This window comes from Aythya fuligula, chromosome Z (genome assembly GCF_009819795.1).
Source record: "Aythya fuligula isolate bAytFul2 chromosome Z, bAytFul2.pri, whole genome shotgun sequence".
In the NCBI taxonomy this organism is placed as follows: domain Eukaryota; kingdom Metazoa; phylum Chordata; class Aves; order Anseriformes; family Anatidae; genus Aythya; species Aythya fuligula.
In genome coordinates, this window is record NC_045593.1 from 206,814 (window position 1) to 229,569 (window position 22,756).

The window sequence follows — 22,756 nt, forward strand, 5'->3', positions numbered from 1 at the left end:
TGTCAGGCCATAGGTTCAGTCTGAAAACTGATTGCCACAGCAGCTGCCTTGATGGAGGAAAAATGCTTTCTTCCCTTTGTGGAAGGACGTCACAGCCATCCTAGTAAATGAACTGTGGTACCATGAAGGGGAAGAAGCTTTCTAGTAGGCAGGACTTTAAATCACCCTTCCCCAGTCAGATAGGATGAAATGGAAATGCTTGAGGACTGCTGAGCAAAGAGCAGCTGTACAGGTTGCTCTTCCGATCTCTCGCTGTGCTGCCTGCCACTCAGAGTCAGTAAAATTCTGACGATAAAACAATTTTCAAGCCTTTCAAAAGTTAACATTTTCATGAAATGCCTCTGATCCCCATTTTCTCAGTGAGTTGCCATTACAAGGAAACGAAAGAATAAAAGGAAAACTGAAGAGTAACAATGAACAACCAGAAGAGCAGGCTGTTTGAATGAGGAAGATAATTTTCAAGCAGTATAAAGAGACAAATCTTGACTTCCCACAGCAAATAGAGCAAAAAGGACTTTAAAAAGTTGTTTTTATTATGCTACCAGACCGGTGCAGTATGCCCATCCACATCTTGATAATAAATTCTCTTGATAATAAATACTGAAAATGACTGTTCTACCAGAAAGAACAGCCTAAAATTCAATGTCCTGAAAAAACTCAAGAAGTCTGTTATGAACCTGAAATTAAGAAAATACATCTGAATTTTCTAGACCTTAGAAACTGTGAAGTCCTGAATCTGACATTTTATGGTTGAATGAGATTAGCTAATATTCTGATTTAATAACATACAAAAGCGGATGCCCAAAACAAAGCTGAATTTTAATGCAGTATTTATTCCAAAATTTGTAGTACTAATAGCATTGTTTCCATGACAACCTTAAACCCATGAAGCTGTATTCTACAAACAATGTTTATGAAAATGGAAAATTACTTTTGAAAGCATAAATTACATATAAATTGACAAGAAAGTAATCATTATACTGACCGAAAACCAACTCTTCGGGTATAATGCAGGCAGTTCTTAGTAACATGAGTCTGGAAGTGGACAGATCTGCAGATTGCTCCACATTCAGGACACGTGTATGGAGATTTATGCTGATGAATTCTCTGGTGTGATGCAAAACTGCACTGGTTAGGAAGCAGCATCTGGCAGATATTGCATGTCTTCTAAACGATAAACCAAAATAGATGAAACAAAAGGTTTGGTTCAGCTAGACATAATTTCTCGTGTCAAACACTGCAATACAAACAAAAGGTTAAATGTTGTGACTGTGATGTGAATCAAAAGAAGTAGCCAAGGACTAAATTCTGGACTCTGTTGACTAACCTCATGGGACGGAGGGAAGAATATTGGCCACAGGATATACTGGCATTTTGGGCCAGATTCTGACAAAACAAAGCTCTTTCACATACCATTGACCATAGAAGATGCATGTCAGATTATTTAAATTTTATTACGTGCCTCAAAAGATTACCTTAATAGTGCAAGGAGTCTATGTAAAACTTGAGAAACAAACATAGCAGCTTTATCTAAAAGTACCGTGACAAGAAATAAAAAATAAACACAGAAAAAAAAAAAAGATATATATATATTATCTTCACTTTCTTTGATACTTGCTCTTGATGAATTTTATTGGCAATATCCTTAATACCAACAAAACAGAGTATTATCAATCAAATAGTCTATAAATAATTTCAAAATATATTTCTCAGGCTAGACCACAGCATCTGCTTTGTAAAATATCAAAATATTGTGCATTTGAGTAAAAACTGCAGATATACTAAATACTTCAGAAGCTTTTCTTTGAAGGGCAATCTTAGTGCAGGAACTACTTCCTGTACCGATTCTTTTCTAGTATTTTGTTACACAAAAATAAAAATAAAAATAAAAAAAACAAACAAACAAAAAAACCACACAACTTCAACTACATGTTGACCATTTGCCAAATCAGAATCATGGAATTCTTTGGGTACTGTGTGTCATTCTTGGGGTGAAATGTAAATGATGCAACTGAGCTGGAAACACGCTTCACTTCTGCTCACAGTTGCTTTCCATTACTGGAGAGAACAAAGAGCAGCACCTGTAAAACCATTTGTGAAAATGTTTCATTTAGAGTATTACATCACAAAGATCTCTAATCAGGTGGTTGACAGTCTCTATGGAGCAATGCTTCTGGTTAAGTTTTATCACAGAAGCTACTGCTTCATTGACTTTAACAGAAACACTGGCTAAAACTCAAGCACAAATAAAAGTCTTTGAAGAACGACTTCATTTTGTACAACTTTGCTTTGTAAGACCTTTTAGATTATTGTTCTCTCTTATGACCTGGAAATTATGAATGTCATCAGTGACTTGTGAAGATTTAAAAGCAAAACTAAGACTTCTTTGTGGTATGGGTATTTTTGAACAAGATATTTACATATTTTTAGAAATGTTATCCATAAGAGTCTTGCAGATGGAGTAATGTGTACATTTTGCAAGAATATAGAAAAAACAAGATCTCCAAAGTTGTGTTAAAAATGATTTACTAACCTACGTATAAAGAAATCCTCAAATAATTAAGAAATAATCCTTTCCCTCATGATAAAACAGTTTCTTACTGAAAGACAGGGGCTTCACAAAGAGACACCCCCCTTCTTCCAGTTTAGGCCAGTAACCTGTGTCTTTTAAAAAACAGTAGTTTCAGAGCACATAACAGCAGAATCAAAGCTACCATTGCAGAAGAAATACTACAGTGTTACAAATAGGTTTCAAATGAGTTCGCCTTATTACTATTGGCAACTTTGCCAGTACAAAAAATCACCTGTATCCATTTAATCAATGCGAGACAAATACTAACCCCAGTGCCGGAAGCAAAAAGGCTTTACAGTCATACAAACATGACTAAATATAGTCATATTATCCACTCTGAAATGTCAGAGTTTGTCCTCAGTTGACCAAACAACCATGGTCTGAACCACTGACTCATGCCTGTCGACACTGAACAGAGCTGGTCTGGGATGTGAATTTTGTATTCAGCTCAGGCTGACGGGCTGCAAACGCCTGACTAACCATAACTCTACTTAAAATGTGCTTGCCACATTTACTTGCCTTCTGCACCATTCCTAAAATTTATCTTCTGTCATATATGTATTAACAAGTAGCAATATAACACTGGAGGGCCTGGAATGTTATTTGATTATGTAAGAAACCAACAAAACAAAACTTCTTACTCCAATCACAGAAACATACTGGGTTTTCACAGCCCTTCCCAAGCATTTTGTCTGCAGCACTGCAAAAGGAAACCTGGTGTTATGCCACGTAAGAGCCATGCAACTTTCCAACCCCAGCTAAGTGTATCCCAGATGGTGATTTTGCAACAAGCAGTCTTCAAGATTCATCTGCAATGCCAGTAATTCAGACTGACGAGAAATGCCAATAATGCTATTTGTTAAGGCTACTGGTTTGCTATGTTGACTTGGAAAATATTTAATTGTAACTGATTAGAGTAGATCAAGAATAATCTACTGCAAAATTCTGAAATTCAGCACTTTTGCTTACCATTTTATTCTGGGCTTAAGGTGGCATTAACTTCCAGTTCTCTCATTCCAACCCACACCAAAATAAAACAGTTTGTGAAAATCATCACCTGCCTGCATTTGAAGTCAAAGTTCCAGAAAAAAAAACGGTTAGAAGAAAAAATGGTGGAGGTGGAAAATAAAGATACACAAGAACTATGAGCATGAAGGTAAATGAACTATGTAGTATCCCCGAGAGCAATACACTTATAGCTAGCTATAAGTAAGACAAACATTAACATGCATTAGTCTGGGTCTGCTACTTCTGTTTCCCCACCAAGTAGGTGAGGGTTACATTCAACCATGAAATCTACCAGTGAGTGGTCTGATTCCTTTCAATGGGACTACTAACAGAAAAAAGATGCTACAGAAAAGTAAAAACTTTACAGGGAACATTTTTTAATTGCTGTTCAATTGCTGTTCATTTAATTGATGTTTCACTTTATTTTTTATTTTTTAATTATTCTAAAAGAAACATTCTACCTTTATAGCCGGAGTTTAAAAAGAAGTAACAGCTACTTCCTACTTTTACCACAAAGCAGTATGCAATTTCCTTTTCAAGAGTAAGGAGGTAGGCACTAGAAAGAATGATAAGTTGCCAATAATAACTATTTTTTCTATTTTTTTTTTACATCCAAATATTTTTTCCTTCCTTCCTCCTCAAGTGAAAATATCTATTTTATATAACTTTCATGTCTCCTTCCCCCCGTATTAATTGTAGTTTCAGAACAAAAACCCAGTGCCAAGCGCTAAAAGAAGTCAAATAAAGCTCTTTTTCAAGCTTTTAAAGGGGTAACATACTATTTTTTATTAATAAACACCTATACACAGACTTTCTTCAGCAAGCACTACTCTTGCAGTGATGCTCATGCTAACTGAAGAGGGGACAAGAAGCTAACCTGTCAAGAAAGCTGGAGGCATTGCTCTCACTGTAAAGCAACTGTTAGTGAGGCAGCTTCCATGATGTAGCAGTAGCGCGACATCATTACAGTATGCAATATAGCACAACATAAAAAAAGCACACAATTGAAAACTGCTGCTTGATGTATTAAAAGGACCATAAAAAATATTTAAGTCGTTTTTAAGAGGTAGTTCAACAAACGTTTAAACAATGTTGATTGTGTTCTTTTAAAATGGAACAACATGAAAATTGCTTCTTTTCCTTTCTGTTTTGCAGCACAAGGCTTTTATTTTATTTATTTTTTTATTTTTTGAAATCTGGAAAAGCATGGCCTAGTAAGCAGGTACTAATGCCTTATTCATACCTCAGCTCTTAAAAGACAGTGGCTTTCCAACAAGAGATAAAAACACATCGGTAGGTTGTAGGCAATGCTATTTTCCGTATCTTCGTAAGCTTTCCTCCTTAAACAGCAGTATCTGTGTACCCATACTTATCTTTCTGCTTAACTGACGCTACATTTTGATGCTGTGTGAAGATCTCATTGCTTTTCCACAGTAAATTCACCAAGGTAAACAGTATCTAAGAGGACATGCATACAGAGCATACTCAGCAGCAACAGAGCACAAGCACCGATAAGAGGTAGCAAGAAAGGCCAAAGGTGTTTCTACAAACCTGTTTACCTGTCCATACCAAAAAAAGGCCCCCACAAAAAGCAAGTACAATACTTTTTTTTTTTTTTTTTTTAATATTTGTTGTTCTCTATTTTTTCCATTTTGTCCTTGCCTCATCCTCCCAACCTATTTTCTCTGTCTTATTCACTTGGTTGTTTTGGAGGCTTTCTGCTTATGAACTACCATCTTAATTACTCATTTTCATAGTACCAAACACAACAGGGGTTTCCCAAGGACTACTGCATCTTACCATACCACAAATGATAATTAATGGACCTATTAGGAAAAAAAAAAAAAAAAAGATAAACTTAACGTGCACCAACAGAGGAGTTGGCTAAAAACAATTACTGTGTATTGCCCAACTTGAGAGCTGGTGCAGAACATGCTCTTGGTCAGCTATTAGAAAATGTTCAAAACTGCAGCGAGATCTAAGGACAGAATATATTCTGCTAACTTCTTTCTGACATAAGGCTTAAATAAACTGGCTTTAGGTAGGCCTGTCTGTAGTACATTACAAACACAAACTTGCTCACATTGCATTTCACTGTGAATCCAGGCAATTTCAGCCTAAGTCTGCTAACCAGTTGGTGAAGTAGGAGCTGAGGCAGAGCCACATAATCCATATAATCAAGATTATCTCCACATTCATATCTCTTTGCATCTCTGCTTGTACTGGTGGGAACAGCGTACCTGCTTCATGGCCACATAACAGGTCTTAAGATCAGTGAAGAGATTCCAGCGGGAACCTCTCTGCACTTCTGTTTCTAGCGGACTTCTTCCTAGCTGCAGGATGTAATCCTTTACTCTGCACTTTACTGTGAGAGTCCCAGGAATATTCCCAGGGCATCCCTGACTTAATCAGTCAGAGCCTGTTTGCAGGCTTTCAGCTTTGTTGCTGATGCGCAGGAACAAACCGCAACATCAACTGAATGCTTTGAAACGTGCCAGAATCCCTTTTAATTGGCACACTCCGATGGAAATTCAGCTATATCATTTAATTAATGATCTTAATTCTTACAGGGTTATAAAATACATGGCACACTGATTAATAGTAACTTTTATTGAATGAGGTGTTTAAGATTAGGCCACACGCAAACCATTTTAGAATTCTTTACTAAAGTAAGTTTAATTCATTAGCAATCATGAGAGGAAAGTAAAACCAATGCAAATATGCAAATGGTCACATAGCAAGTAACGTATGCTAGTGAACACCACTTTCTGTTCAAGAAAGACCTGAAGAACACAGCACGTGTACCCTTTCAGGACAGTGTGCCATTTATTCGCTGGCTAGAGTCCCTGTAGGTAACAGGAATGCCAACCTCACTTATAGTGTTACATGAAAATAACAAAACCCACGGATGGCTCAAGAATGAATCACTTAAAAATACTTCTCAGACTAAAAAGCATGCTGTTAATGAGGGTGCCAATTAAGTGGATTCCATGGGATAATCAAATTTCAAAGCACAAAGATAGTAAAGGCCATTATCAATTGCAGTATTATAATGTTCACCTGTAAAAAAGCTAATGCTAAATTCTAGTTAAAAATAGACAGTGGAAATTTTAGACTTCAATGACCTAAAAAATTCTAAGAAAAGTCTTATTTAAAAATGTTGACGTTCACTATAAAGGTGCGTGCAAGATTTTTTTGTGGTTTTAGTTTGTTTTTCATCATGGAGATTCAGGTAATTAACATCTAAACGAAAGAAAAACATATCCAAAGTCTCCTAGGCTTATAAGTGAAACATTGGAATTTAAACATATGATACTCTACTTGTCCACTTGTGTCTGCAGCCTGCTGGAAATGTGTAGCAAGAGATGTCTCATCTTGGAAAACTTCATTACACTCCAAACACTTTAGACCATGTCTACAGAGTTTTGATGGATCTTCATCTAGTGGCATAGCTGGAATGATGGGAGTACTTGCTGGAGCTGATATTACTGTCCCCGTTATGCCAGACTGTATCTTTGTCACAGTATGCGTGCCGACTCCCACAGGGCTTTGAAGCATAGATGTAGCAGTATTGCTTGAAGGAGATGCTATCATCTGATCTGCTGGGACTGGTTTTAAAATCAGATGGGAACACTGCATTACAACTCCTTTTTCCTTGTGTCCACGAGCATGGGAAAGAAGGCTGCACTTGTTGTAGAAAACTAAATTCTTTGTACAATGATTACATGTCACTTCAATTCGCACGCTCCTCCTGTCATAATGCTGTGTCAGGCTCTTCTCAAGAGCAAACGAGTCGCCACACTCCAAGCACTTGTAACCTCGTGTTGGTAACGTTATTCCGGCATTGGCAGGGGGACTAAGGTTTGGGATGTAAACCGGGACAGGATTGACACTACTCAGCACCTTGTTGAACGCTTCCACTACAGAACTCTGTAGAGATGACACCACCTGGACTCGAGACACCTTTTTAGAAGGCTGTGAGGCTGCTGCAGAAATTATTGCCTGCTTTATTTGCTGCTGAGGTTTCGTTAGCACTTGGCGGAGTTCAGAGGTGGTTTGAGCACCTTGAGGCAGAAGATTAAGGTTGGCAAGATGGACTGTCTTTGGCACAAGTTTAGCACTGGCAAGGCTGGATGCTGGCACCACAACAGTCTGCTGCTGTATAGCATTGGCAGCTTTTATAATGGCGCTACTGGCACTCTGCACTGAAGCAGCAGATATTACAGTGGCTTTCACTGTAGTATTGTTAGCAAGCTTCAAATTAATAACTTGTGAACCTGCTGTTTTAACTGCTGAAACTGGGAGAAAGGCAGTAGCCACAGGTTTGATGGTGACCTGCTTTGGTGCAAGTTCTGCAGATGCAACTGCATTGGTGACAACTGCGGACTGGAGAGGAGCTCTAGGAGGAGAGGAAAGAACAGCAGAAGTTGGAGAGGACAGGAGAGATGTCATGGAAGTTACCATGGAAGCACTCTGCTCTGTCTTTTTACCAGAGTCCAAGTCAACTTCCGGCAACACTCTAGTAACAGTTCTCTTTATCTCCCCAGAGGAAGTCTTGATGGTTTTTATGCGAACTTTAGGAATTGCTGGTGTTGACCCTGCAGGAGAAGATGGAGACCCTTTGCTACTGTTTTCACTTGATACACTCCTGGGACTATCAGGTGGCTTAACAGACGGCTTTTTAGCACCATCAATAAGACTCTGAGATTCGGGTGACTTTTCCATAGCCCGGGGACTTTCGCTCATGTCTTTTGGTAATGGAGAAGACTCTCCTGAATTAGACTGTAAATCCTTACTGGTATCTGTAGCTGCCTTTTTAGCACTCAGTGCTGCAATCGCAGCAATGCACGAAGAAAGCTTTGCTGATGACTTTGCTTTGGACTGTGAAATGCTGGCAAGACTCGTTTCACTTTTTTCTGTGCTCAGTTTTCCATCAAGTACCCTGTTTTCAAGAAGCTTCTCAGAATTGTCTTTTAGCAATTTGTCCTCTGCTTTCCGAGCTTTGAAAGGCTCATAAACACTTAAATTCACAGAGTTTGTCTCTGTCTCTCGTTTAGCTACTTTATTTTTATCTATACTGCTTGAAACAGGGATACCAGATTTAATCAAGTTCTCCCCTCCAAGTGCTTTTAGTTTGTCATATTCCTGCTGAGATACAGATCCTGTCAAGACATTTGCCCTGAAATTTGCACGCATCTCTTCTTTATCTGGAGGGTCATCCACCTCAATTTTTTCATCATCATCAAATTCTTCAGCACTTGAAATTGGGCTAAACTGGTTGAAAGCTGAATCCTTCAATGTACTCTCGGAAGTTGACCCATCATCTTTAAATGACTTGCCTTCATCTTTACTGTAACTATCGAGAGCTGATGATGTTAGAAAGCCATTATGCAAGCCATTGCCTGTGGAATGGTGGCCATCCTTGTCCACTCCTTCAGAAGAATCAATTGTGCGTACATTTTTCACAATGACACTCACACCAACATCAGATGATGATGGTGCATGAGAATCTTCATCTGTATGAGCATTTTGTTTTATGTGGCTTTCATGGTCATCATGTCCAGATTCAATAGCTGCTTTTGGGTCAACCATGTCTGGTATGTCAAAGGCTGCAAGAAGGTCGTCAAAATCTGGGGTCTTCATATCCCCCATGGTCATGTATTTGATTGTAAGCAAGTCTGTAAAATAAGCAGAAAATCATCATCTCAGAATTTTACGTTCTAATAGCACACATATGAAATAAGCATATGTTCACATATGCCATGCAAAAAGTTATTTCACCTCTGAAGTAGTATTTTCAGAAATTACACATTACAGAATAGTATCCAGTGCAGAGGTACAGTTGGATTACAATGCCAAGAGCTACAGCAATCCATCACGTTCACAGACTGTAACCTAGTATTTTTATTCTAGGAGCAAATTTTCTCTTCAAGTAGCTTTCTTCCTGCCCACTCTCCTACACTCCCTGCTACCATCTCCCACCCATGCTACAATTACAGCAAGATACCTAGACTTTCAGAAAAATTAGGTATTTGCAATTCCTCCTAAGTCTAGTTTTGACTTGATATTTGCACTATCAACCTCATGAACCTTCTCAAAGTGAGCAAAACAGATGTATTGCTACTAACAGTTCAAGACTAATGCACTGTTTTCTATAAGCTAAATTGCTTTATATGAATTATGGAATATCTGTCTCCCAGTATCCTCAATGCATTTTTTTTTCTCCAGTAACTCCCACAAAGGATCTGCTATATCTGCATTGCTTTCCAGGTGTCTCATCAACTTTACAGACCTCCCATTCTACAACCTCCAGTGCAATTTATTCCAGTTGTTCACAATTTCACCATTGTATTTCCTACTGAATAACCTGAATCTCTCTTGATGCAACTACGTGTGGTTCTATTCACCTATACTCTTTGCAACAGCACTTTATGCTGAGACCATTACCTCCCTTCAGTCTACTTTTTAGGGTAAACAATACCAGATCCTTAGGCGTTTCTTTTGTTGTTGTTTGTTTTTCCCCTTTACTGATAACAATTTCCAGATCCCATTCTTTCTGTCCAGCACTGGACACTATCACTGTTTTTTCCTTTCCATTCCAAAACCCAACAGATAACTAAAAACTGAAACTTTGCAAATGCTGTGTAAAAGGAAAGCTAACTTTGAGTGTACTTTTCCTTCATAAATCCCACTACGGTATTTGCCTTTTTCCACATATGTTTCAAGAATTTGCAAAGGTGTGCAAAACAAATCACTTACAGAGGTCTAAAAAGATGAATTACAGAAGGGGGAGGGGATGGGGGGGACAGATGACCTCCAGAGGTCCCTTCTAACCTCAATCATTCTGTGATTTTGTGATAAAAGGAATCCTGCACTGGCATAATTTCCTTTTTAATCTGTTTATGTTTTTAAGTCTATTATTGATTTATTTCAAAAAGCTCCATATACAGAACACACACAGGTTTGATACAAAAGTTACTGAGGAACATTCTTTGGTCCAAGCTTTGCAGAAGTTCACACTACATAAACATAATGGTCCCTTCTAGATTTAAAAGCCATTAAGTTATTCCCTGCAAGACAAAGAGACAAATGAGCATTCCCGAAGTGCAAAGACTTTTATATAATCCATGGATGAAGACTGCAATAATCACTTACTCTACATCAGTGAAGGTATTAACAGAAAAGAACAAGAAATTGAAACCTTTCCAGAATGCCTTCTCTAATTGTCTAACAAAGCACAATAGGGGAAAAACTCCACCCTGCACAGATGTCCCCAAAGAGTAAGTTAGCCTGAATGCACAGTCATGACTGCTTTGTTCTTGGGACTTTAAACTACTCAGCCTAAAACTGGCTTAGGTATCTGTGTACCACTGTGTCATCAGCCCTTACCCAGAGTAGATCCCAGGAGACCAGACACATTTATTACATGACACTGAATTACTCACTAGGAGTAACTTGCAAAGGACAGAACTGACAACCAGAAAGTGGGCCCACTCAAAAGGAGCCCGGCCACAGCACAGCTTCGGAAAGATGCTGTCCTGCTGCCTGCTTCCTCTTTTCAGCTGTCGTAGACATTGGAAGAGGAGCTCTGCCAAGATACTCCTTCAATAGTTAAAATGTAAGAAAAACCACTTTGCTAGTTTGAATACTAAGCTACAGTGAACACCACAGATCAAAACATTTCTGTCTTTGGTGACAGAATCTGGCACGGCAGACAAGGACAAAAGACTATCTAGAGCTGCCAGTCTGATTTTATCCCTTGTTTCCATGTGGATGCATACCTTATCATAAATGAAGCACGAATTAAGAAAACACACTGGATGTACCATAATGAATGTAACCTGAAAGACAAATGTCTAAAATGACCTTTTTTTTCTGCCCCAGTTATGTTTTATTCACAATGCAAATAATCACAACTGTGGTAACATAACCCAGGCACGACAACAATTCAGAGTTAAGTCGCTACCTAGGCTGGTAAAAAAAAATAAAATAGACAGTGGATATTTAGGTAACAGTTCACCTTGACTGAACTGCAACTTTAACACCCTGCTTACAAATTACTGAGCAGAGATTGCCGGGTTGCAAGGTACTTGTTAACATCTTTATGAATTACTTTACTTCTTTTTATTTATTTAACAAAGAGGAAGAATCACATACACATGTAATGTTAACATTACAAAGAAAGTTGTTATAAGATTTAAGTGAAGAAGTTTCTAGAGACCACAGCATGCAAATCCACACAAACCCACAATAACAAAGCCTTAATTGACAGTTTTTAATGATTTGATATACTAACTTGCACTCCAACTGTACATCTATCTATGGATGTCTTTTTGCAGTTACTAAACATACTAAAAAGAACCTTAAAATATTCCTTGTCTAAAACTTCCTCCAATTATATGTAATGGAGTTTCATTAACATTTAACAATAGCAATGAATTAAGTAAAGGCCACTCACACAGTATTTTATCCATGTATCTTTAAGAGCAAAACTACGTAACAGAGGAGGAGACGCATTTGTTCTTTACCAAGAAACTTCATTAAGGCTAATTCCAAAATGGGAAAATATCTCAAAAGAATTCAGAGGTCTGAAGCTTTAAGCTGAGATCATACATTTATCCATAGAGAGCACGCTGCATAAAGCTACAACTGTCTTTCAGGCATCCAGACCGATTCCCGCACTCTACCAGAGCACAAGAACGGAGTGGTTTCGTCTGCATAGGGCACCCAGAACTGCTCTTGACCTTGCAGAGGATCTCTGCCATCCTTCAAACCTGTAAAGCAATTTAAATTAAACAAGAAGGGAGAAAAGGCATGGCAAGTCTTGCTAAACAACTAAACAAAGTTGGAACCTTGACATTTTATTAATTTTTTCCTTGTTATTCTAGAGTATCAATTTAAGACTCAGTATATGAACTATGTTCACTTCACAATTGTCAGGACTCAGTAAAAAAAGAGGAAGGTGGCTTCTACAGACATCTTTCAATAACCCTTCCCCTTAAAGATGAAACTTTGCCTTTTATCTCAGATTGAAATTGACTGTCGCCTTGGCTGCCAGACAAGTTGTTGGTCTATTCCTTCTCTGGGCCGACCCGAAGCCTGTAAATACTTCAGAATGGGAAATGAGGCAAGTTCCTGGTTCCCTAGGAAATGGTGATTTTCCAGGAACTGGAATTTCTTTGACAGCTGCTTTCTTTGAGAATTGCTGTGAGCAAAGCTCAACATCTCCCAAGAGACATACAAAGATGAAAAAAAAAAACACCTTGCATCAAAAGGCTGCCATTAAAATTATCTCTTTTATTGCTAATGACTTTCAAGTGCACTTAACAAAGGAAGATCTTCAGAATTAAACAGAGAAGCAGTCTGCAACACGTCTAACCAAGGATAAGCAAAAAGAAAATATTTAAAGAAACAACCTGCAAGACATCCACCTCCTCAAACATCTTTGTCTGAAATACTTTCTATTTTTATTTTCTAAATAACAGAAATGAAATGCACATCAATACATGGGACTACTAACTTGAAGCATATATTACAAAACACACTGGATAGATTATACCATGAATTAAATATCCCTAATCTGGGGTGCACTTATATAAAGAGACAGTTCTTAGATGTTCTCTCTCTGTCCACAGTACCATTTCATTTTCAGATGGTGGTTGCACTTTGTAAACTCCTTTTACTTCCCTTGGACTAACTCCATTTCCTGCCTCTCCTCCCAGCTGTCTGCTGATTGTTACCAGGAGAATGTCACGGAAGGCCTGCCACATTTGCAATAGAATTCGAATTACTTTATGAAAAATAATAATTTTAAAAGGGTCTTTAAAAATTTAAGCATTACTTTCCCGATTATTCAGTGATAAAAGCAAAAAGGAAAAAAAAAAAAAAAAAGGATATGTCCAGCAGGAATTGTACAGCTAGAAAGCCACAGTGCAGCGAGAAACGATGCTTTTGGGTTCTGTTTTTTGACGGTGGGTGACTGGACTCCTGCTAAGACTACCAGTGAGTCTTAAGTCCAGAAGATAAAGGACTCTGAGAGTTGTAAGGATATCCTTGCTTCATGGTTTACATCAGTCTCTCTGGGGATAAAGTCCACTGTTACATGCACATCATTATCTTGATGAAATGTAAGGTCTGAATTAAATGCTGGAGGAGACATAAAGATCATTTTGTTTCCCCGTTCAAAGCATTTGTTCACGATGCTAATTTTTTCTTTCTTTGGAAATGCATCTCCTGAATAAGGGCTTCCTATGAACAGCATGGAGAAAACGGCCCAGGTTTCAGCCAAAGGAAGATACTGCTTTGCTGTTCCACTGTCTTATTCTCCCAGTTAGCCTTTTCACTCATCTGGTAACACATTCCAGTGAAGCACTCGCTTGGTAATTATGTCAAAACAAGAACCCCTCTGTGAGAACGCTCTGCCATCAGTGAGGCAGTAAGCGAGCAGGACAAGAATCTGCTGCCTTACCCATAAGGAACAGTTACATTCTTGTAAACCTTTTGGCGCTGTCGTATCCTACCTGTTAAAATGGAAAACCTAAAGATGCATGCAAGGGTTTTCTAAGGCTGATTCCAGAAAAACGGCAGAACATGTGCAAGACAGAGTACATCTGAAAGCTCCTATTCTACTGTCACAGATTCAAGATACCATTTTGAAATACAGCTTTCTTACAGTGATTGTTTGCAGAGATGTGGGGAAGGCTCAAACATGTGATGACATAAATAGCAACTGAAGAAACATTAGGGCCTAGAAGCAAATAGCTGCTTCTGAAGGATTAAAGGCAGTTTTGTTTTACTACAGGGAATTTTTGTCGCTCCTCCTCAAGCCCTGTATCTGTGCTGGTTCCAGGTGGAGGGATTCTAGCCATATGAGAAAAAACAAACAAACCTACCTTTTCACGCACTCTGCCAAGGGGAAAAAACACAGAAGAAAATACTTTTACTCAGTTACTAAGTATGATCCATCTTACAGTTGGGCTTTAGGACTGCTGCAGATGGGGCACATTACTCTCCACAAGACAGACCAAGCTGTCTTTAAATTACTGCAGAAATTAAAAGGAACTTTTTGGTGTAAAGCTAAGCAACTGCAAGCAGTCAGACTTTTGGGGGAAGTTACCACCGTAATGAAGGCAAAAAACAGAGTGATCTGCCAGCTCCCACATAGATCCAAACTGCGCATAACATTGATTTTGTCTGTCAGGTACGAGAACAATTTAAGCTTTTCAGACCCAGCACCGACAAATAATCCAACTGCCTTTCCAGTACTTACCCAGTGAACACTCTCTTTGCATTAATATTTCTAACAACATATTCTTAATCACAGGCATGGTCTAACATATTCAATTTTTATTCTTTTATTCATCATTAATCTGTAAAAAACTGAACAAGTTTTCCTTCTTGACACACGCTCTTGCCCATCCAACTCTTCATTTCTCAACCACAAATCCAATGGCACCACACAATTGTTTTAACTGCCTGTATCAGCCTTGTCCTTTCTGCTGTATTAAATTCCCAACTTTTGTCTTCAAATCCCACATGACCATCTACACTGGCTGTATGTCTCCATGTTCCTGCTCAAATATGCAACTTAAGTTTCCTTTCAGCAGCAAATCTGTTCACTATTTAAGGGAAAAAAAAAAAAAAAGAAGTTAATTTTCATCTACCTATGGCACTCATGTTATTGTGACTACATTCCTTTAATTTCCCTAAACACTTCCTACTGTTTTTACTTCTATACAATATACAGTTGTGGACTGTGCTCTCTCTAGGGCAGACACATTTTCTTTTGTACATTCTTTAAAGAAAATTAGCATCCTTTTCAGTACCAAGAAACAACAGCACTGAGAAAGCATTTTTTGGTGTCTAGTACATGGTAATGCCTAGTCTCTATAAGAAGACTTATGGAACAGCAACAGCAAAATATTTATAAATTCCCAGTTAGACGTGGTATTCCAGAACAAATATCTGATAATCTGGTGTAATTATTCTGCTTTCAAATGCAAGTAATGACACCTATATAGCAACAAGTTCACTCTGGAACAAAACGCATACACAGAGAGTAATACCAGCCTCACCTGCACGAAAATATATATTTTTTATTTTTGTATCATTATGCCAAGAAATTTCATCATACAGAGAAGAAGTAAGTGATTCAACCAGACTTACAGTAATATATCCCAACCTTAGGCAAATATTAGCCTGACACACAAATTATAAGCAGCTGATTAGTTATCTTGCATATTAGCAATGATGATTGACTAACACTTCTGACTATTTAGTTTGAAAGCTAAGTATCTAAGGAGAGACAAAAGCAATATGCTAGTTCAACCACCAAAACTTTTCCAGGAAATGAGAACCACATCTCAAATCATGACTCAGTGTGGTTTGAAATACTCAGCAGGCAAGAAGGATATGCAAGAGGCCACTTTAACCACAATCAGCAATGCTGATCATATTCACATAAAATACAGGCTCCTTTTGGTTTATCAAGGATCCCATGACTTGTTAGTATTGAAAAAAATCAGGCAGATTCTTGCTTCCAAAAATAAAACCTTCATGACAGGCAGCTGTTGTACCAGTCCTTAGCTTTTTGACCATCTTTTTGAAGTACTAGTGCGTTTTACAGTCAACATTTATACCAAGCAATCTGATATTTCAACATTATACACAGTAGCTCCCTTAAAAAAGGAAAATCCTACTTGTCTCCACATACAACCTTCAATGAGTAAGACAAGTTTGAATTTGCACTTCTATTTTTTTAAGAGAACAGTCTACCAATTTTATTACTTCCTCTTCCACCTCTTCAAAAAAGCTTGGGAAGGCAAGTAGTATCGACATATTTCAAGTATTAACTTTTTTTTTTTTTAATTTATCAACAGCAACTGTCGATAGTTTCAGAAGGATTTAAAGATTTATTCTTTACTAGCCCCTAGAAGTTTCCAACAGCCATTTCATAGAAGCACAGAATAACTGAGGCTGAAAGGGACCTCTGGAACTCCAACTTTTCTGCTCAAATCAGAGTCAGCTACAGTAGGATGCTCAAGACATTGTCCAGTCAGGCTGTCAATATTTCTGAAGATGGAGACTCCAAAACCTCTCAGGGCAACATGTTCCAGGGACTGACCACTCTCATCATAAAAGTTTTAAACCAGTAATGAGCATCCAGACCTACCTTGCCCTATTACCCAATCATAACAGTATCTGAACACATCTTTAGGGTCCTCTATCAAATGGAAGCAAGTTATGGAAGCTTTTTGAAACACTGCCCACAAACTGTCGATCTGGAGCACAATCCCAGCTCCCAGCACTTAGAACATTTTGGAACTGGCACAAGGTACGATGCTACACAACGCCCAGCCAGTACCTGTGATTTATACATCTGTCTCTGCACCCTTCACAATAAACTGCTCTGCCCCTATAAAATACGACCATTCAAGCACGTGTATCCACTAGTCAAAGGCACAACTTCACTACAGTAAAATGATTAAATGTAGCATTTTGGTTTTCAACAGAAGTTATTTCTACCAACTTAGACAAATGTAGATGTTACCATACATTGCCAAAAGCATACAGACAGAAGCAGATGGCAAAACTCTGTATACATAATGGTTTTTCTTTAGTTTTCTGAAACCATAATTAGCTATACGCAGTCAGGTCCTAACCAAAATAACTTTGGGGAAATGTCCACATTCTCCTCTTTTATCCCCAACCTCTGAGCAACTGCAGGCATGTGGTTTCAAGCAAAGACCATCGCTGGCTATGGAAGCCTTGCTTAGCAGCACTGGAGCTAGTTCAGGCTTCTTGATTTTGTTTCTCAAAACTTTGGGCACAATTTGCGAATGTATACAGTGTAACAGGAGAAAGTCAGATTCAGTATTTTAATGGAAAATTCTGAAATTTGAAGTGCAGAAAGAAAATGCTACCACAACAGACGGTACCAGTTCACATTTGATTTGATTTAATTTCATGCAAGTTGTTCAATAAAGACACTTTAAACAAATCTGGATGTCTTAAGGAGGAAAATATTGTCCAGTACTGTATGCAAAAGACGTCAATTTGTAATAACTGCTAAAATACTTAAAAAAGGATTAAAAAAAAAAAAAAAAAAAAAAAGATTCCTCCATTCACTCTACTTTTGTTTGCCTAGTTCTAGACTATCACTGAGGCCTGTTAATCTGCACACAGGCTGCAAGAGCTGTGTTAAACTGGCCAATACTGAAAGCAAACAAGTTGTAAAGCACTGAAGTCAATGTATCACCAAGCATATTCTGTTGGTTTGTACAAAAGTTCAGTTTGGTTACAATTGTTTACAATATTTTTAACTTTTCAATTCTGGAGTGTCTTTCACAAAAAATGTGGAAGTTCAACATCACAGACAGCAGAAATGAAAGCAACCGTAACAAATTACAGTTGGGATAGCAGAACATGAAGTTATGGAAAAATCACACACACAAAAATCCTGAATTGCACTTGTGCAATTGCACAATGTTCACAGCATATTGCTAAAAACCTGGCATAGACAGACCTACATTGCATGTGTATACACATTGTCTTTTCCCAGTAAACAGAATTATGTGGGAGTCCCCAGAGGCCATGAGGATGATACTTATCTCCACATACAGAATGCAGATGCACTTGCAGCCAGAATGAAGTTTGAAAACTTACACTGCCATTTGTTGTTGATTCGTGCAGGTAGAACTTCTACGAATACAAGATCTCTGCAGAAGAGTCTCTTATTCAGTCTTTAACATGAGGTATGGCAAAGCCTTGTCAAGCCAACAAGTCAAGTATTTATTCTCAAAAGCAGCCTGAGTTGCTTTGAATGTTATCACATTCTTTCAAAACATATCCATTCCTATAACTGGCTATCTAAGAGTGGCTAATTGACTTTGTCCTCTTTTCTACTCTATCCTGTACCTGAATACAGATCCTATTTATCTTACCTTTTAAAATTCTAGTCCTTTTTCCCCCAATAGGTATAATTAAGTAAAGACAGGCTTTAGAGTTTTTATTCACTTTCTTATGCAAAATCCCACTTTTTTTTTTTTTTTTTTTTTTTTCCACAGCCAAAATAAAATACCTTGTAATTTACAGCTCCTTGGAAGCCTCATCTTGCAGTCTAACTACTAATTTTTTGAACTTTTTTTTTTTTCTTTCAAAACGGGTTATCTCAAGTTCTCCTCTTTGAGTAGGACAGTACAGGAAGGGAAAGAGAAGAGCCATCTTCTGAAGTCTAGTCAATGTCTCCTCACACACTGCCACTGAAACACCTCTAGCAGAGTCTGAAGAGAACCACATGCAATGGGTTCAAAGTTCACTATTACCAGCCTCTGGCTGGCAAAAATAAAGGGAGTATTTCAACACGGAGGCAGGTTATCTCTTTTCTCACACCACAGGGAGCCGAACATACCATCTCTATCTACAGCTGTCCAAATAAAAACAACCTACATTTGCAAAGAGATCCTGTTAAAGTTTTGGGCCTTGTAACTTCCTGATTTCTTTTAAAAATAAGATGAATTAATAAAAAGCAGGTAGGTCCTCAAACCATTATTTTTGCACCCCATTTAAAAATGGTTTAGTTTTATAATTCTATATGTGAAGTGGGCTGGTACAGTAATGTGACTAGTGTGGATGTACAACACCAGCGTGAATTCAGAGATTCGCAGTCTGGAATCACAGAATCATCTAGGCTGGAAAAGACCTTCAAGATCATGAACTCCAACCATCAACCTGACCTACTGAGTCCCATCACTAAATCACGTCATTTAATCAACTCTGAACCACGTTCCAAATTACACTTGCTTCCTGTCCATTTCCTTCAATTTTTTAACTGGATGTCAATTTCTGCTTGAGAACTGCATGAAGCAGCTCCAGACGACCCCAGTGAGAGTGCTCCTGCCTGTGCAACACTAGCAACAAACAGGCCCTAAAACGTTAGGGTCAACATTTTTTTTAAAAACAGCCATTCCCAGCAATCTGTGTGCATATTTATATTTTATCACACGTTCATACTTCCAAGAAAAACAAACCTAGTTAATTAATTCAAAAGAGACTTGGAATTTGATAAGTCATTACCCCTGTTCTCAAGATTAAATTCCTGAGACAAGCCTCAACGGAAGATGAGCTCATGATTGCTGAGACAGAGGACCAACCCTCAAACATTAAGCAGCATTTTCTGCTGAGAAGCTGGCCTATGTGCAAAATCAAAATCACCCGGTGAAGAGCATTTGCAAACACTTTTAGTCTAAAGAAAAAACAAACAAACAAACAACAACTCACCAAGAATACTGCAGACTCCAGCATCTATTCAGGTTTCTTATCTTAGAGCCTACAAAGTCCCCGCAAATTCAAATCCTTTGCTAAAAATAAAAATTCATAGCACAGATATTGTTCAAAAATCCAAATAAAACAGATATGTTGAATTTGGTGACCATTCAAGTACTTAAAACTTTACGGACCTTTCTATTCTGGTTGAGGGGAAAAAAAATCTAAAAGGTGCTCTCATGTTACATGCATCTTAGCTGACACTTGGAAAAAGCATGCATTAAGGGCAGCGACAGATACTATTCCTATCATGCAACAAGAATTCATGTTTGTAAGCATAATTCTGCTACAGATGTCTACAGTCAAATATATATAGAACCTCTGCATACAAATTACAGAAAAAGATGGACACAAATCAGCGCAGTGTTGTTAGGCATTTTGCTCCACCACACAAGCTACTTACTGCCCTATCAAATCTGAGAAACAATACATTGCAGCTGCATTAAAAACCACAAAAACATTAATTTCAAGCTAAACATCGGCATTCTACTTCCACTTTTCTACAGTTAATATCTAAGTATCTTATGTAATCCGCTGCAGTCAGAAACAAAAAAGGTTCTCCTGTATTTGTCACACTCTGATGCAGGCACCCTGCCTATCATCAGCCACCATAAAACTTACCCAATATCCACAATCTCTCAAGGCTTTTAAGACTGTCTACTTTATTCTGCTGAACAGAGGAAAAAAACATCATTTCACCCTAGACCAGAACATTTTCACCATTTTGCCTCCATATTTATCTTGATTGTAGATTACCAAACCAGCTAACATAGCCAAGGCTGGTCAGATTTTTTTTAAATCACACTGCATAAGAGTCTAGAGCTGCTGATTTCCTGCTATAGGAAGTAACAGCTCTGGCAAAAGAATCCCCAAAGCAAAATGTTTAGTGTTCCAATGTGCAAGCTCTAACAGCCTTTGTTCTTCCCTTTGCTATATTCATTACTGCTTTCTTCTCTCTCCCCCTCTCCCTCTCTCTGAATCCTCCAGCTTTCACTGTAAGATGCAAACGCCAGCTCAAACCTAAGTACACATTTATTTTTTAGATTAAAAATAAATAAATAAATAAATAATCCTATCCATTATCCATTGCTTTGAGTTAAAAGTAGTCATCCCTCAGGAGCTGATGCACTGCCCATCCGGTTTCCCATTCTTATTTCATTACTGCACAATATTATAATTCATGCAACTAATAATCCACTGGAGCTCCATCAGATCTCTAAAATACATCTTTCCACTTGGCTGCTGCAAAATTCTCCCTGGGTTACAACAGTTTAAGAAACATCATGCTTACAATCTATTTTTTATGTTTTTTTTTTTTTTTTTTCTATGTCAGATATATTAAGTACATGTTTAACACCGAAGACCTCGATTCAGAAATAAACATCAGGTTACTCACATATGGCCACACAAGCAACCTTTAAATAATTAGACGGCAAAATCTGAATGTGCAATGCTGCAAAGCAGCACAGAACGGTTCACTGCCATGTGGTCCACAATTTATGATTGTCACTCAGAGGCCTATGCTTTATCACCACATTGTGAAAAACGTCTATCTGGATATAAGATATTCAAATGAAAATACTGTATTTAGCTAAGGTATCGGTAAGACTTTACAAACAATAGCTTTAATCCTATTAAACCTGGAGGTTAATAGTATTTCTTTACTAACACTTAAACCATTGTCTCTTTTACTAATGTGCCAAGTGTGCAATCAGGAGCCAGATTTACTTTTCATATACATGTACCTTTGTACTATTGTTATATTCATACCCAAAACACCGCATCTCACCTTGTGAACCTTGACCTTTGAAAGAATTTTTTAGCCAATGCTCAGTTACTGCCACAGATGCATTACCTCTGCAAATATGAAAGGGTTAAAGGCAGCCCCAATCAATAGGCCTACAAGGAGAAAAAAAGAAAGGGAGAAACGAGTATGCCTTACAGCATCTTTGCAATGCTTTTATGCACAATTCTACAACAATATCGTTTCCTTTTGGCCTTTCAGAAAGGCACGGACCCCCCCCCAACGTCTCCTAAAGAAGAAAACCACAAGACAGCACCCTGTAAATAAAACAGCATGCAAAGCAGCATTCTTCAGTCACAAGCACAACTACAATTACAAATCATTCAATCAATTTTATTTAGTTTAGTTTTAAAATAGACTGCATAACCAGTGTCCCACCCTTGCAAAGCAAAAATATTTTAATAAGGGTCATAAATCTCAGCTCTTGCCCATTCCTTAAGCATAAAAAGGCACGAAAAGCCAAAGTAATCTCAGTTACTGCAAATATGTACATTTATATACAGAATCCTTTATGACTACATTAGCCACATACCAGTGCTGTGTGTCTAAAGTGTGCATTCACATACTGTTTTGGGATGGTATCTTTCTGCAAGCTCCTCTGCTTTTGGCTGCCATGAAGGGAGGAAGCTATCCCACTGTAGCAGCTCAGTGACTGCATTGTGTTCAGGAGCTGATCTGCCTCAAACCAGTTCCAGCCGGTTCTGGTCACCCTACATAAAAAGCTATGGCAACCCTCGCTGAGTTGCCAACAAGTCCCTGGAATTGCAGGGGCTCTGCTTTCTGTGGCGGTGGGGCCGACAGCAGCCGGTCCCCCTGCTCCCGCCGTGCCCGAGCCCGTGCCCGGCCGGCCCGCGCAGCCCCTTGCTCCCCAGTGCCGCCCCACGCGCCCCTTCCTCTCCTCCCCCACTTACCTCCCACAACCTGGCTGAAAGCTGTGAGTGTGTGCGTGCCTGTCTGTAGCTAACAAAGAGACCGCAATAAAAATCCTCACAGGATCTCTCTTGCAGCACCAGGCAGGCTCGGCCACAGCACTGGGAGACGGGCTGCTA

At 38.4% G+C, this 22,756-nt stretch overlaps 1 protein-coding gene across 9 annotated transcripts in view; it reads right to left on the bottom strand.

Moving 5' to 3' along the window:
• Positions 1–22,756, bottom strand: part of ZNF532 (zinc finger protein 532) — a 45,881-nt gene that overhangs the window by 21,473 nt on the left and 1,652 nt on the right. For 3 of the 9 annotated variants that reach the window (XM_032206520.1, XM_032206517.1, XM_032206519.1), the window contains exons 2-4: positions 21,693–21,802; positions 6,902–9,258; positions 986–1,167 (exon numbers count right to left, since the gene is read on the bottom strand). In XM_032206520.1, the coding sequence (XP_032062411.1) occupies positions 986–1,167; positions 6,902–9,238 (2,519 nt within the window). In that variant the 5' untranslated portion in view covers positions 9,239–9,258; positions 21,693–21,802. Of the gene's footprint in view, positions 1–985; positions 1,168–6,901; positions 9,259–19,858; positions 21,592–21,692; positions 21,803–22,239; positions 22,537–22,756 lie in introns of those variants that run through there. The other 6 variants (XM_032206524.1, XM_032206523.1, XM_032206521.1 and 3 more) reach the window with 5 other exon arrangements.